At 43.1% G+C, this 15,154-nt stretch overlaps 2 protein-coding genes across 2 annotated transcripts in view; one reads left to right on the plus strand and one right to left on the minus strand.

Annotated features, from left to right (window-relative positions):
- Positions 1–1,123: 1,123 nt before the first annotated feature.
- On the plus strand, positions 1,124–3,003 carry LOC107289631 (olfactory receptor 56-like). The gene is made up of 2 exons (XM_015818422.1): positions 1,124–2,045; positions 2,834–3,003. The coding sequence occupies exons 1-2, from the start codon at positions 1,124–1,126 to the stop codon at positions 3,001–3,003; spliced, it is 1,092 nt and encodes a 363-aa protein (XP_015673908.1).
- Positions 3,004–8,863: 5,860 nt separating this feature from the next.
- Positions 8,864–15,154, minus strand: part of LOC107289632 (L-amino-acid oxidase) — a gene marked incomplete at its 5' end in the record, with an annotated part of 15,491 nt that continues 9,200 nt past the window's right edge. The window contains 2 exons of the mRNA XM_015818423.1: positions 8,864–9,620; positions 11,201–11,334. Of these exons, the coding sequence (XP_015673909.1) occupies positions 8,864–9,620; positions 11,201–11,334 (891 nt within the window). The remainder of the gene's footprint in view (positions 9,621–11,200; positions 11,335–15,154) is intronic.

Consider the following 15,154-nt stretch of genomic DNA (forward strand, 5'->3'; position numbering starts at 1 on the left):
CCCCCCCCCTCTCCCAGCTAGCTTCTGACAAGCAAAGTCAGTGGGGAAGCTAGATTCACTCAACAACTGCATGATTCACTTAACAACTGCAGTGATTTGCTTAACAACTGTGGCAAAAAAGGTCATAAAGTGGGGCAAAACTCACTTTACAACTGCCTTGCTTAGCAATGGAAGTTTTGGGGTCAACTGTAGTTATTTGTCAAGGACTAACTGTAGTACATTGTCACTGTACTTCTCAACATCTCACGGGCAATTACTCCCTTTAGTGAGTCCCAAATTAAAGCCTTGGGAATAATGAGTGAAGTCCCCAAAGTTTGATACCCTGGAAGATTTTTTTTATCCTGGAGGTGTGAGCAATAATTAATCAGCCATTCTTTCAAAACAAAACAATTACTTGCCATAGCTTGTTCAATATAACAGAAGTTATCGGACAGAGGAAAGTATTTTATTGTATGGGTGCAGCTAAAAATGAAGCACCAGGAGAAAGCCTGAAAATTGTGTATGAAAGTAGTATATACTACCTAGCAGGTAAAAATAGGATTGGGATTGGGTTGTTGTGAAGAATATTTGAATTTCTAAAAATCATCAGACATCCTTTTGGCCCCAATTCCTTCAGGGCAAAGATTATAATAGAAAGGTGGATGATTGAATTCAGAGGTAAGAAAGCAGGTGTGGACATGAGACACACACCTGATGCTTAGAATTAATAATTGGAGTCCCGTGGAACAAAATTCAGATGCATTTCCAGAAGACAGACCTACATTTTTCATTCAGAGACTGAAACTACACATGTAATAATGAAAGAGCATCTCTTCAGGTCTGCAATTTTCTCTAAAGAAATGGGTAGAATTTAAAGCCAAGATATATTTTTTTTTCCTAATACTGAAGAACTGTTTTTTAAAAAACCTGTTTGTTAGTGGAAGATACCTCAGCAAAGGATTCAAAGATGTTCTGACAGCAGGTGTGTGAAATCTGTGTGTGTTTCTCTGTGTTTATTCATGTGTGTGTCTGTATATGTGACTCTTATCCAACTATTACCAGCTTTGATTTTGTTTTCATCTCAACCACTAGCTTTCTAGCTTTAATTCTAATATTTGCTGTTACGTTTTCAGGAGAACTCGTAATGGAAATAATGAACAGAACTTTGTGGACTGAATTCATTCTTCTTGGACTTCTGACTCACACGGTGACACACACCATTTTCTTTGGGGTGATTCTATTGATTTATTTTGTTGCTTTACTGGGAAACAGTCTTTTCTTTTTTGTAATCATCACAGGTTCATATTCCAGGGTCCCTATGTACTTTTTCCTCAGCCAGCTCTCCTTCATAGACATCTGCCAGACGTCTAGCATTGTCCCCAAAATGTCCATGGATTTTTGGAACAAGGGCAATACAATTTCATTGGCTGGATGTGGGACTCAGATTTTTTTCACCTTCATGATGGGAGGAGCAGAGTGCCTCCTACTGACTGTCATGTCTTATGACAGGTATGTGGCCATCTGCAAACCTTTGCACTATCCAGTTCTCATGAACAGAAGGGTTTGTGTGACCATGTCAGGTGGAGTCTGGTTTGGGGCTGTTTTTCATTCACTCGTGCACACCTTTTGTGTGCTCCAGCTGCCTTTCTGTGAGTCTAATCGAGTGAATCAGTTCTTCTGCACAGTCCAAGCTCTGCTGAAATTATCTTGTTCTGAAACATCCACCTATGAAAATTTGTTTTTCCTAGCTGGCAGCATATTACTCTTGGCTCCCTTCTCCATCATCCTGGCTTCCTACATCACTATTCTTTTGACAGTCCTGGGAATGCAATCAGTGGAAGGAAGGCATAAAGCGTTTGGCACATGTCTCTCTCACCTCTGTGTGGTGGGGCTCTTCTATGGGGCAGCGAGCTTTAAATATATGAGACCCAGGTCTTACCGAACACCAGAACAGGATAAGGTGGCCTCTTTGTTTTGTGACATTGTGACTCCCATGCTGAATCCCTTGATATACAGTCTGAGGAACCGTGATGTGCTAGTAGAACTGAGAAAACACGTTCTGAAATGTAAGTTGCATATCTAACCCACCTAACAAGGCCATATCAGAGCCAATCAATAGTTATTTGGAAGAGAACAAAAACAAGGAGAAAAATATTATGCAACAGTCATGACTAGCAACTACTAATAGTCTAATCTCTATGAAACCATCAAAGCTATTCAACAGTGACTATTGCTGTGGTGGCGAACTTACGCACGTGTGCCACAGGCAGCATGCAGAGCCATCCCTGTGGGCACGTGTGCCATTGCCACAGACAGAGGGACATGGGGCCGGGCTCCTCCCCTCCCAGTCTCCATGCATGAGGAGTCTGGGAACAGCTGTGAGAGCTGGGCAGGGTGAGGGAACCTATAAAGAGCAGTTTTGGCGGGAGAGTGAGTGAGCGGCCTTTGGAAGCGACCAGTGGTGGGTTTCAAATCATTTAACAACTGGTTCTCTGCCTCGCCTTCACTCCGTCTTGGTCGGGCTGGGCTGCTTGGAGGGTCGGCTGGGGTGGGGGCAGGAGGGTGGGGGTCATCAGGTCCCGGCTAGGGGGAGGCGAGAGGGCCAGGATGCCTCTGCGGAGGAAAGCGCGCCCCCGCCAGCTGAACCTCTCATTCACACTGCGGTCACGTAGGATTGCCTGGAAGGGGCACTGGGCAGGGGGCTGGGGGGTCAGCCGGCAGGGGGGAATCAGAGCCGCCATCTCCCTTCCACAGTGCAGCCCCATCGGCATGGGCAGAGGCGGCCCTGGGATGACTGGAAAGGAGCCCTCATCTGGTGCAGGCCCTGTCTACAGGGTGGGTCTGACTGGGGCAGCGGCTGCTGCTCCTCCTGATGCTCTGAGCCCCTTGACCGGCCAACTACATGGGGAAGCAGGAGGTGGCAGCGGTGATCTCTGCATCACCAAGCCTGTCCAGCAGCAGATCTGGAAGCGAAGCTGTGCCACCCATACTTGCGCTGGTGGAGGTAGCGGCACAGGAAGGTGAGCTGTGGTGCATGCCCACCCCTCCCCACTGCCACCCCACATCGTCCCACATGCATGGCCCAGAGGCAAACGCAGGACAATGTGGGGCAGCAGTGGCAAAGGGTGGGCACATGCCACATCCCGCTTTCCCCTGCTGCCGCCACCCCACCAGCACAAGAATGGTTGGCACAGTTTGCTTCCAGATCTGCTGCCTGACACCATCGGCCCCAGCACACAGAGGCCAGCGAGAGCATGGGGGCCAACGGTGTCTGTCAGCAGCCACAGCATGCTGGTTGTCCTGCATAATGGCGAACTGGCCACAGAGCCCCATCGGCACCGGCGGAGATGGCCCCATGATGGTTGGAAGGAAGCCCTTGCCCAGCCTGGGCCCATCCACTCGACAGCTCTGACTGGGGGTGGCTTCTGCTGCTGCTCCGACCGATCAACCATGCAGGGAAGCAGGTGGAGGGGCAGCCAGGGGTCTGGGGCTGCCTCGGCTGCTCGCTGGCAGCCCGACGAGGCAGCAGAGCTTGTGCACTAGCTGCCCCTCCTGTTTCCCTGCATGGTTGACCGGTCGGAGCAGCAGCAGAAGCCACTCCCATCAGAGTCATCAAGTAGATGAGCTGGGCTTTCTTCCGGCCATCCTGGGGCTGTCTCTGCCCGTGCCGATGGGGCTCCATGGCCAGTTCACTATTATGCAGGACAGCCAGCATGCTGTGGCTGCTGACAGACACCGTTGGCCCCCATGCGCTCGCTGGCCTCTGTGTGTGGGGGCTGATGGTGTCAGGCAGCAGCTGCTCCGGCCCCTGCCTCGCCTTGCCTTGCCCTGTGGCAATTGGCACACCCGCCCTGCCTCGCCTCGCCTCACCCTGCAAGATGAGCCTCTGGCCCATTGGCCCACCCACCAGAAACCCCCTGGATCTCCCCCAACCCTGCCCGGCCCCCACAGGCGTCCCTCCTCACAAGCATAATCGAGGTGGTCACACCCACCGTGGCCATGCCCACTCAGTCAGCCACGCCCACTCGACACCCGGCGATAAATAAATGGGTTTTGGGTTGCAGTTTGGGCACTCGGTCTCTAAAAGGTTCGCCATCACTGGGCTATTGCATCTTGTGATAGTGGAATTCATACTGAAATTATAGTATATGCTAAACTATACGAAGTTGGGACACCTTTCATTTGTCTTATATTATTCCGTCCATATTTAAAAAATGAGAGACAAAAGTCTCCATACAATACATAATTTTACATTTCACCAACACTCTGAGTCATGGAAGATCATTTAGATGATTCTATCTCAGCCCAAAGGCCATGGAATCTTAAGCTCTTATAAAGCAAAAATGTTCCTATCTTGCTTTCTGGAAAATATGAGAGTGTGTGGTTTCCTAAAATTAAAATTATTCAAGCTGTCAAACTGCTTGATATTTTAAAATCCCTATATATTGCTTAAATGTGCTTTGTAATGTCTGTGTAAGGATACTGTCATGGCTCTGCTCTCCAAAGGTGGCCCCATAAATTCTATCAAATCAGCCAGTGCAACAAGCAAGTTGACAGAGGAAATATGATTGATGTCATGGTTCTGACAAATAAAACTCTTCAAAAAAACTTTGAGGCATTGTTTACCTTAAAGAATCTTTATTTTGAGTAGCATAACTTTGGCACTGCATAATTGAAGCCAAAAACTGAATTCCCCTCCTGTGAGCACATAGTATCAAAGCACAGTTCCCTCCTTCAATTAACAGTCATAAATCACATTTCCCAACTAGCTTAAAGCATGGGCCTGCTCTCCAGTTCTCCAGGCCGCCAATTCCTTATCAGCTCTGGTTACAATACTCTGTTTCTCATGCTAGGTCTAGTGTTGTTATGTTTAGCTGGACTCTCATTCGCATCCCCCCTCCCAGCATCATCTAACTGTAAAAGCAAAAGGTAAAAGATGGCTATATCTCCATTTGTTGTCAATGCAAAAACATCTGATGTTAGCAGCATTGACATCTGAATTGTTGAGGGGCATATGGTCTTCTGTTAGTAACATTAATACATCTTCAACCTTGGGAAGGACAGTGTGATACTAGGGAATACCAGACTACTCCCAAATACCTCCCTTGGGACCCAGCAGCCTCCTTGTCTCACTTCACTTTTAGATTGTGTTGAAAAAAATTAAACAAGTGTCTAAAATGCTACAGAGCGAACAGCTGGTAGCACTGTATTTCTTTGCAGCAATATTGTGGCCTCCACAAATGCTCCACCAACATGGGAGTGTCTAAAGTAATGTTTCAGGGTAGTCTATCCCTTCCCATAAGGGGTGTGTGTGCAATGGCTCAGTGGTTAAAGACACTGAGCTTGTCAGCTGGAAAGCTCACAGTCTGGGTTTGAGACGTGAGTGCCGCTTAATGGGGTGAGTTCCCATTCTTTGCCCCAGCTCCTGCCCAACTAGCAGTTTGAAAGCATGCAAATGTGAGTAGATTAATAGGTACCACTTTGGTGGGAAGGTAATAGCGTTCCATGTGCTGGTCACATGACACAGAAAGTGTCTTCGTACAACACTGACTCCCTTGGCTAAGAAATGGAGATGAGTACCACACCCTAGAGTGGGACAAGACTGAAAAGAGAAACCTTTATCTTTATCCCTTCCCATAACAGACATTTTGTGAATGTACCCATCGGTTGTTGTCAAAGGTCCAAACCTGCCCCCAGATTAAAAAGATTGACCATCTTTTCTTAAATTGTCTTTGCCAACTCAGCTTGCCCACTGGATCCTTCTTGGCAGGAAGAAGTTGAAAAGATCTTCAGTTTCAAGTAAACTGGGGGCTGGAATTGACATAGAAAACCAAGCATGCCTTGGCATATTTTACTTTTCTAGTCTTTCTTATTGAGGATTAGCTGGGTGCCTTCCAGCTGATTCTCTGGGGTTGCCTTTTGATTTGCTCTCCATGCTTAAAGGAGAGGGAAGTGACCTTGACAGAAATAGACAAGAACCATTACAAAGGCAAAGGGGGTTGAAACATTATTTAAGACCAAGGAAACCTGTAATATTCAGAAGCGACTCAGGTAAGTGATTCAATGGAGTATTATAAGAAGGGGAGATACAACACAACCAGACTTATAAGACACAAATTATGACATCTGATCTCAACACAGTACACTTCTGGTCTTCCCATGGAATTGATTGTCTGTTCTGGTCTGCCAAGCGGAGCTGACCAGTTCTGACTCTCCTTTGCCAGGTTTTGATTTTCTGTAACCAACTCTGATATCCAGAGGAAACTTTATTGAACTATTGTTTCTTTTTCTGCAAGTGGCAAGAGCTGTCCCATGGTATAGGTTGGATCCTACCCGAGTTACACATTTCAGTTCTTCATTTGTACCATAGTAGCACCAATGTGGGGATACAAAATGGGAAGAGACCACATTTTTCTGATGTGTAAGGTTGGAGGAAATGTGAAGTTCTTAAACCTACCATTTGCAAATAAGAGTTGACTGTAAGTAATGGTTTCTTTAGATCAGATAAGTTACCCATTCCTGTGAATTAATGGGGATAGAGAATCGCTCATATAGTCCCTATTGAATTTTTTCCCCATTCACCTCTCTAATTTGCATTTATGACCCATAATATTAGAAGGAATAGTATGTTGAGATAGTTTATTTAAAATTCAGAATATTATGTAATTATGGATGCCAGATAGCATTGGCTGTTGCGTTCAGACCATGATCTGCAAAACTGCCTTGCTTTGCCTAGTCTGCTGAGGCAGTACATCTGTCTTTATATAGCAAGACCATAATCAGAAAAATAAATATAAAGAAACAGTATAAACAACACCATTGTGTTTTAAAATATTTTATTTAGAAATTAGAAAGCATTATGGGTTAGAAACAACAAAATCATTTTAATTATAATCCAAGAATATGGGGATCACTGGCTTCCGGTGCCGGTTCGCAGCGGTGTGGTCGAACAAAGGGAGTCGTCCCTTTGCCGATCGAGTTTCCCCTGCCGATAGACCCCTTAGAGGGTCAAAAAGATGTTCTGGAGGAGTGTCTACCATTGAGGAGGCTTCTCAGTAGTTGCAGAGGAGCGGCGGCGTCCTCTGTGCACCGAGTATCTCCTTTGGGTCGACAGGGTAAAGATCGGCCAGTAAAATGGCCGATCATTTAGCTGCGCCAACCGCAAGCCACAAGATCAGCTAAGCAAACGGACCCACTGTGGAGAACTTGGTGAGACTTTTCTTTTACCTCTATTTTCTTTATGCCTGTGAAAAGTTTTTTTTTCCTTTTGGAATTATTCCCTTTTCTGGTGAAGCGGCTTTTTAAATGGGGGAAGAGAAGCACAAAGGATTAAATTTATTTTTGCTTTAATGGCTGATTTTATTTTTGGATATTGGAAGCCTCAAGAAAGTTTTTTATAATATTTGGAGAATATTGTTTGCTTTTACCTCTATGGTATCTGGAAGGATTGAACATCTGATTACTTTCTGGGGGACACTTTTTGACAAATTTATTCATTGTACTTGCTATCTTTTCTTCGCTGAAAGGCTTTCATTTTGTACAAAGGAAAAAGGCGAGGAAATTGGGAGGAGATGGGTATTGTGATCGCTCTTTAAATATAGTCTCCTCTAAAAGGAAAAGGACTTGAAAGATAATAAAGATGGAGGAAACCGGTGTAGATCTTTATAAGTATATTTTGGCCAAAAGTTTGGAAAATACGGATGATATAATTGCTTGCTCAAAGGAGATTTCTTGGTATCGACAAGACAAAAGACAAGGACTAAGTGAAACATCAGTTTATACACAAGAGGCTTGTACCTTGCTTACTGAGGTGAAAGAAGTAAACTCACAGTTGGATAATCAATTGATTTTGGAAAAAAGATTTGACATTAATGGACAAAGGACTTATGATAAGGAACTAGATGATCTCGCTTCAAAAAGTTGATCTACAAATGCCATTTGAACTTGAGATAGAGGAAAACATATGGGAAGAAGAGAAACATGTGATCAAAGAGGACAATATAAAAGAAGAGACTTTAAGTGAAATTTATTCAATGTTAAAAGAAAGGGGAAATGATGTTCTGCCACGAGCCATTCAGACTAACTATAACTTTTATATTAATTCAATAAAATGCACAATGGGAGCTTTTGGGGGGGGAGTGTATAGTGTGGCAGGCGGAGGCCCGATTATGGAAACCTGTTTGGACTAGACAGAAACCCAGAATAAGATATAAATATTAAATCTGATTATAGTAATGTGGTAATGGCCTTATAGCAATCTGGATTGATTTGGACTTGGACTTTGTTAAAAGGGCTTTATATGTTTTTAATATTAGAGATGGTATAATGAGAAAAGAACTGAAATATGGGAAATGATGGAATTGATTATTGGAGATTTGGAGAAATAATGAAAAACAATAGAAGATTGGTGAGAAAGAGAAGAATTTATTTTTGGAGTTAATAATGTTTAAATAAAAAAACACTTGAGGTACCTGAATAGTAAATGAATATGTTAGCTTAAGATTAAATATTTGTAAAAATTAAGAAAGCATGATACAGGATCTTTGGGATGGATAATGAATTTGTAAACTTTTATTGATTAGGTTTTAATGAGTCTATAATAATATAAATAGATAGAGAATGTTAGTCTATCTTTAATTATATGATTTGGATGAAATGTTATATTAGTGAATGAATTGGTTTTAGAAAGATATTGATTTGATTATAATGTCTCTAAATAAATGGAGTTCACTAAGCTTAAGTTAAATGTGAGAAGAAATATAGGTTTTTATAGACTAAAAAATATTTTTTCATTGATTAATGTAGTTGATGGTTAGACATAGTAATGAATGAATTTAATGAAAATGTATTAATTTGATTAATTCTTCCACAATAAATTATTCTTTTATGCATTGTGGATATTGACTGCTGCCTTTATGGCAGTTTTCATGGAAGTGTCAATCCAAGCCTGTGGCTGACTCGTGTGTTCACCAGCAAAATAGATCCTCCCTTCATTCTGGGCCAATATCTCAGAATAATGGGCAAACTGATATGGGGCGTACGTGCTGAATGCTCCCCTAGAATATTGGTCAAGGGTCCATTTTTGCACCACGTATTTGCCACAAACCGATTTGAGATAATTTTTAGATACTTGATGGATTTCCACAAGGTCATCCATCACCACATCAGCACACTTTTCATCACTGAGTGCAGTATAGAAATCAGAGTCAGAATGCCAAGTATAGGATGCCAGAAGGACACCTATTCCATGAGGGAAGTCATGATTTGGATAGTAAATCACTCGCGATGGGAGATCTGTGATTGATCTCCCTCCTCGGATCCCATCCTTCTCCCAAAACTTCTCAGTGCAAACCAAGGCAATTTTAGTAGAACTTGCATACATCAAAGACCGCAGTGCCCGGGTCTTGGGAATGGAAAGAGGTGGCGCAAATTTGATGAGTTGTGTGGCTTTTGCTGTAGCTGTGATGAGGACATAATCAGCAACCAGAGATGCAGAGCCCGTCAACCATTTGTAGAAGACTCTCACTTTGTTGTTTGTGCGAAGTATCTTCTCCACAGTGCAATTGAAATGGACAGTTCTAACCATTTCCTGGAAGAAACTTTGAGGAAGTTGATCAAATCCATCAACAATTTCATCAAAACTGAGTTTGAGAGAAGGAAAAAAACAAATACAAGTTATTTCTAAGTTATCTCGAAAAAGTGTGCCTTGTTCTTATTTCATTCTTTGATAAAGTGACTAAATTAGTAGACCAAAGAAATGCTATGGACATAGTATACTTAGATTGCAGTAAGGCATTTGACAAAGTAGACCATAACCTGTTGCTTAGTAAGCTAGAAAAAGGTGGGATAGACAACATCACCATCAGATGGAATTCTAGCTGGCTGACAAATCATACTCAACGAGTATTCCTCAATGGTACTACATCCACATGGAGAGAAGCAAGCAGTGGGTTACCACCAAGCTCCGTCTTAGGCCCAATATTCTTCAATATCTTCATAAATGACTAAGATGAGGGAATAGATGGGGAACTCATCAAATTTGCAGATGACACTAAGCTGGCAGGAATAGTCAACACCCCAGAAGACAAGCTCAGAATCCAAAAAGATCTTGACAGACTTGAACAATGGACCCTATCCAACAAAATGAATTTTAATGTGGAGAAAAGCAAAGTTTTACATTTAGGCAGGAAAAATCAATGGTATAAGTGCAGATTAGGTAAGACCTGGCTTAAAAATAGTAACTGTGAGAGGGACCTTGGAGTCCTAGTAAATGATCACTTGACTATGAGCCAGCAGTGTGCAGGAGCAGCCAAAAAAGCTAATACAATCCTGGGTTGTATAAACAAAGGCATAGAATCAAAGCCATGCAAAGTATTAGTACCATTTTATAAAATTCTAGTAAGACCACACCTGGAATATTGCAACCAGTTTTGGTTACCATACTATAAAAAAGATGTTGAGACTTTGGAAAAAGTTCAGAGAAGAACAACTAAAATGATCAAAGGCCTGGAGAGGAAAACATACGAAGAAGGGCTGCAGGACTTGGGTTTGGTTAGTGTAAAGAAAAGAAGACACAGGGGTGACATGATAGCAGTATTCCAGTATTTGAGGGGCTGCCACAAAGAAGAGGGGGTCAAATTATTCTCCAAAGCACCAGAGGGAAGAACGAGAAACAATGGTTGGAAACTGATCAAAGAGAGAAGCAACCTGGAATTAAGGAGAAACTTCCTAACAGTGAGGACAATTAACCAGTGGAACAGCTTGCCTTCAGAAATCATGGGCACTCCATCACTGGAGGTTTTTAAGAAGAGACTAGAGCTAGAGAGTCACTTGTCTGAAATCGTATAGGTTCTCCTGCTTGAGAGGGGGGCTGGACTAGAAGACCTCCAAGGTCGCTTCAAGCTTCTATTCTATTCTATTCTATTCTATTCTATTCTATTCTATTCTATTCTATTGCAGTCCAATATCAATTATTTTAGCCCGTCTGCTTGAGATTGAAGATTAGTTAATTTCTTTTTCAGTTCAGTAATATTGTAACTGTCATAGTTGCCAAGAAGATAGCAAATATAATTTATAACCTAAAAAAAGTTAGAGATAAAATTTAATAATCAAAATAAATAACAAGAAATGCACTAAATGAAAAAAATACAAGAAATAAACTATTTTAAAAAGTAGCCTTTGGTTTCACCACCACCACCACCACCACCACCATCTCGTTTACCTGTTATTCGAAAAGACAAAATGATCTATAACAGAATGGAGGAATGAGTAATGAAATCCAGATTCTTCATTCAGGAAGTCACCAATCATCTCAACAGCTCCTCTGCTCAAATTTCCTTCCTTAATGAGATATTCCTAATATACAAAGAATATTTGATGGGGGAAATACTGAATTTTGCCATTCATGAATACACAGTAGAATTCTTCTTTGATTGCATGGATCTAATGCAAAGGCAGACGACCTTAGGAAGTCAAGAACTGAAGTTCCTGGAAAAGTGCAGTAGGCAGATGAATGAGGCAAACAGTATGGCAATACATCCATAGGCCACCACAGTGATAGCAAGCCTATGACACATGTATCAAAGGTGACACACTATATTGTTTTGGGTGACATGCCAAGGTTCATCAACATCCAACAACAACTATTCTCGAAAGAATGCCCCATTCTCACAAGATTTGGGGGGACCTTAGAGGTCATGCAAGAGGACTATGCTCCATGTGGAGCCTCTGGAAATCATGTGAGAATGGGGCAGGATTCCTCATAGGTTTGGGAGGCTGAGGAAGAGCATTCTTTGAAGCCACTTTACAAATGAACCCTTATGCGACCCAGACAGTGGTGGGATTCAGCCGGTTCGCACTTCGGCAGAACCGGTAGCTAATTTTTTGTTGCCCAGGCCCAGAATGGACTTCCGGAAACGGCATCCACACAGAGAACCGGTCGTTCACGTATTTGAATCCCACCACTGGACCCAGAGCAGCCTCAAGTAGACTGCAGGATCTGCCAACAGAAAGAAAACACCACCTGTGGCAGATGCTGAAAATCCCCAAGCTCATGCCTCAAAATAATAAGAAGCTGTATTGCCAATTCCCCTCCCCCCCCAACAACAACAGCAGGGGAAAAGGAATTAAATTCTCTTTCTACAAAACCAGTTATGTCGTTAATTGTGGGAGGACAACAGGCAGAATGGGTGAGTGGGGTGGGGTGGGGGTGGTTGGAGTTATGTGCATCATCAACTCAGAGTCATTAGGTTCCCACAGGTGGTCCAAATTCATCCCCTTCTGAATTCCGTTGACCCTTGTCTTGCACCAATGTGATGCTGAACTTTGGCTGACTGGATTCTTGGGAAATAATAATAATAATAATAATAATAATAATAATAATAATAATAATAATAATAATAATAATAATAATAATAATAATAATAATAATAATAATAATAATCACTGACAAATTCGCCATTAGTCAATTGCAAAAGGCCGCCTTACTAGGAACCGCCTCCATTCTGCTACGATATCTGTAATACCATCAAACATCCACATCTGCGTATCCCAGATCCTTGGTAAGGACTCGATAGATAGACAAAAATGCCAAATCCAGTCTGAACATCTGGCTGACTGTGCAATGATCAACAACAATAATAATAAGGGACCTTGGAGGTCATCTAGTCCAACCCCCTGCTCAGGCAGGAAACCCTATACCATTTCGGACAAATGGCTGTCCAGTTTCTTCTTAAAAACCTCCAGTGTTGGAGCATTCACAACTTCTGGAGGCAGGTTGTTCCACTGATTAATTGTTCTGTCAGAAAAGTTCTCCTTAGTTCTAGGTTGCTTCTCTCCTTGATTAGTTTCCATCCGTTGCTTGTTGTCCTGCCTTCAGGCGCCTTGGAGAATAGCTTGACTCCCTCTTTTTTGTGGCAGCCCCTGAGAACACTGCTATCATGTCCCCCCTCGTCCTTCTCTTCATTAAACTAGATTTCAGCAACTGTTCCTCACATGTTTTAGCCTCCAGTCCCCAAATCAGCTTAGTTGCTCTTCTCTGTACTCTTTCTAGAGTCTCAACATCTTTTTTACATCTTCTATGCTGCAATTTAAATGGATGGTCCTGATCCTTTGCACTTGACATTAATATAGGATGATGCATAGTGAGTAAAGGATGAATGCAGGTGTCAATATTTTTATTTTTTAGTAATCTCGTTATACAATTCTGTCACCTGCAGGTATGTTATTTTTCCCCTTTGCTTTTTTCCATTGTTCAATTCAACCAGGCAATTCCCTACCATTTTGAGCAGTTCTGACCATGGTCATAATAAAATGCATATGTGTTTGATGTACATTTCTCCGAACATATTTTTCTTTTCTTTGGAATTTTGATAAACATGGCTAGGCTTGGCAATTCATTTTCTTCAATCTGTTTTGTACACTGCTTCTTAATAAATCCTATTTTCTACAAGTTTTCTCTGATAGATTTTTTAAAAAAATTGGCAAACTACATTGCAAACTTGAAAAAGCAGGGACATTAGCCAAGTTGCAGTTCATTCATTAGACTGGTTCAAAACTGCATTGTCTGTCAAATGTGACTTTTTCCCTTATCATTACTGTTGTGTCCCGAGCCTGCAAGATGCAGGCTCGGGACGTTGCAAGAGTCCCGGGCACTTGCAGAAGCTGCCCGGGACCAGACTGAGCGGCGCCGGCCTTGTGCGCATGCGCAAGGCGGGAAAAGCCCGCCTCATGATTGGTTGAACTTGCCCGGGGATCAGAGGGTATAAATAGAGGCCTGCGTGCCTCTGCTCTGGTTGTTCGTAGAATGGAGCAAACAATAAAGACTTGTTGGAGATGTTCCGTCTCAAGCGCCATTATTCCCAGGACTTAACACTGGCGACGAAGGTGGGATNGACGAAGATCCTGAAGAAGAGGTGGATAAGCTTTACCAAGCTGCTGGAAGAAAGTCCAAGGATCGTCAGGACAAGGGCCCAGCTGAGCTTCGTTGCCTTGGATGCGGTGGACGCCACAAGCGAGCTGAATGCCGGTTCCGTTCCGCCATTTGCCGAGCGTGCGGGAAGAAGGGCCACATCGCTGCGGTCTGCCTGGGTCAACAGAAGGTACAACCGAAGGAAGAATTGAATTTGAAAGGTACCAGGGTGCCCAGCCAAAACAGGGTGGGGTTCTGTGCTACACGCCGGAACATTTTAAGAATAGGCACACACAAACCCCTTAAAAAGAAATTAACACTTAAAGTGAAATTGCAGGGAATTCCATTATCAATGGAACTTGACACAGGGTCTGCCCTATCCATAATTTCCCTCAATACATTTCACAAAATCTGCAGCAGCAGTGGCCAGAAAGTTTCCCTAAGGCCCTCTAATGTAATCCTCACGGATTTCCAAAATTCTAAAGTGTGCGTTAAGGGGGAGGCCACCCTTAGTGTACAGTACAAGAATTTTGCAGGCCCCCTAGACGTGTTGGTTGTAGGGGGTGAACGAACGAGTCTCATTGGACTCGATTGGTTTGAGGCCTTGGGAATTCAGGTAACTGGACTGAATAAATTGCAAACACAGACCCTTGATGATGTATGCAAGGAGTTTGCAGATGTGTTCAGCTCTAAACTTGGGTCCTACACGGGACCTCCTGTTTCACTTAAGTTGGATCCAACGGTACAGCCCATCAGGGTTAAGCCTAGGAGGGTACCATTTGCTCTTAAGAGCAAGATTGACGCTGAGCTGGATAAGTTGCTCCAGCAAGGCATTCTAGAGCCTGTAGATTCCAGCCCGTGGGAAACCCCCATTGTAACGCCTTTAAAGGCAAACGGGGACATCCGGATTTGTGCTGACTACAAATGCACTCTAAACAAGGCCTTACAGCAACATGCTTATCCTGTGCCTGTAGTGAGCCACATTTTAGCTTCCCTGAAGGAAGGTAAAATTTTTGCTAAGCTTGATTTGGCTCAGGCTTATCAACAGCTGCCTGTTGATGAGGCTGCAGCTGAGGCCCAAACTATTGTCACCCATCGTGGAGCTTTCAGGGTGAAGAGGTTACAGTTTGGGGTGAATGTCGCTCCTGGCATTTTTCAAAGTGTGATGGAAAACACCCTGAGGGGTATTCCTGGTGTTTGTCCTTATTTTGATGATGTTCTCATCGCAGGTGACTCTCCACAAGTGCTGGCTGAGCGGTTAAAGGC

This window comes from Protobothrops mucrosquamatus, unplaced genomic scaffold, assembly GCF_001527695.2.
Source record: "Protobothrops mucrosquamatus isolate PMUCROS unplaced genomic scaffold, P.Mucros_1.0 scaffold738, whole genome shotgun sequence".
Taxonomy (NCBI): domain Eukaryota; kingdom Metazoa; phylum Chordata; class Lepidosauria; order Squamata; family Viperidae; genus Protobothrops; species Protobothrops mucrosquamatus.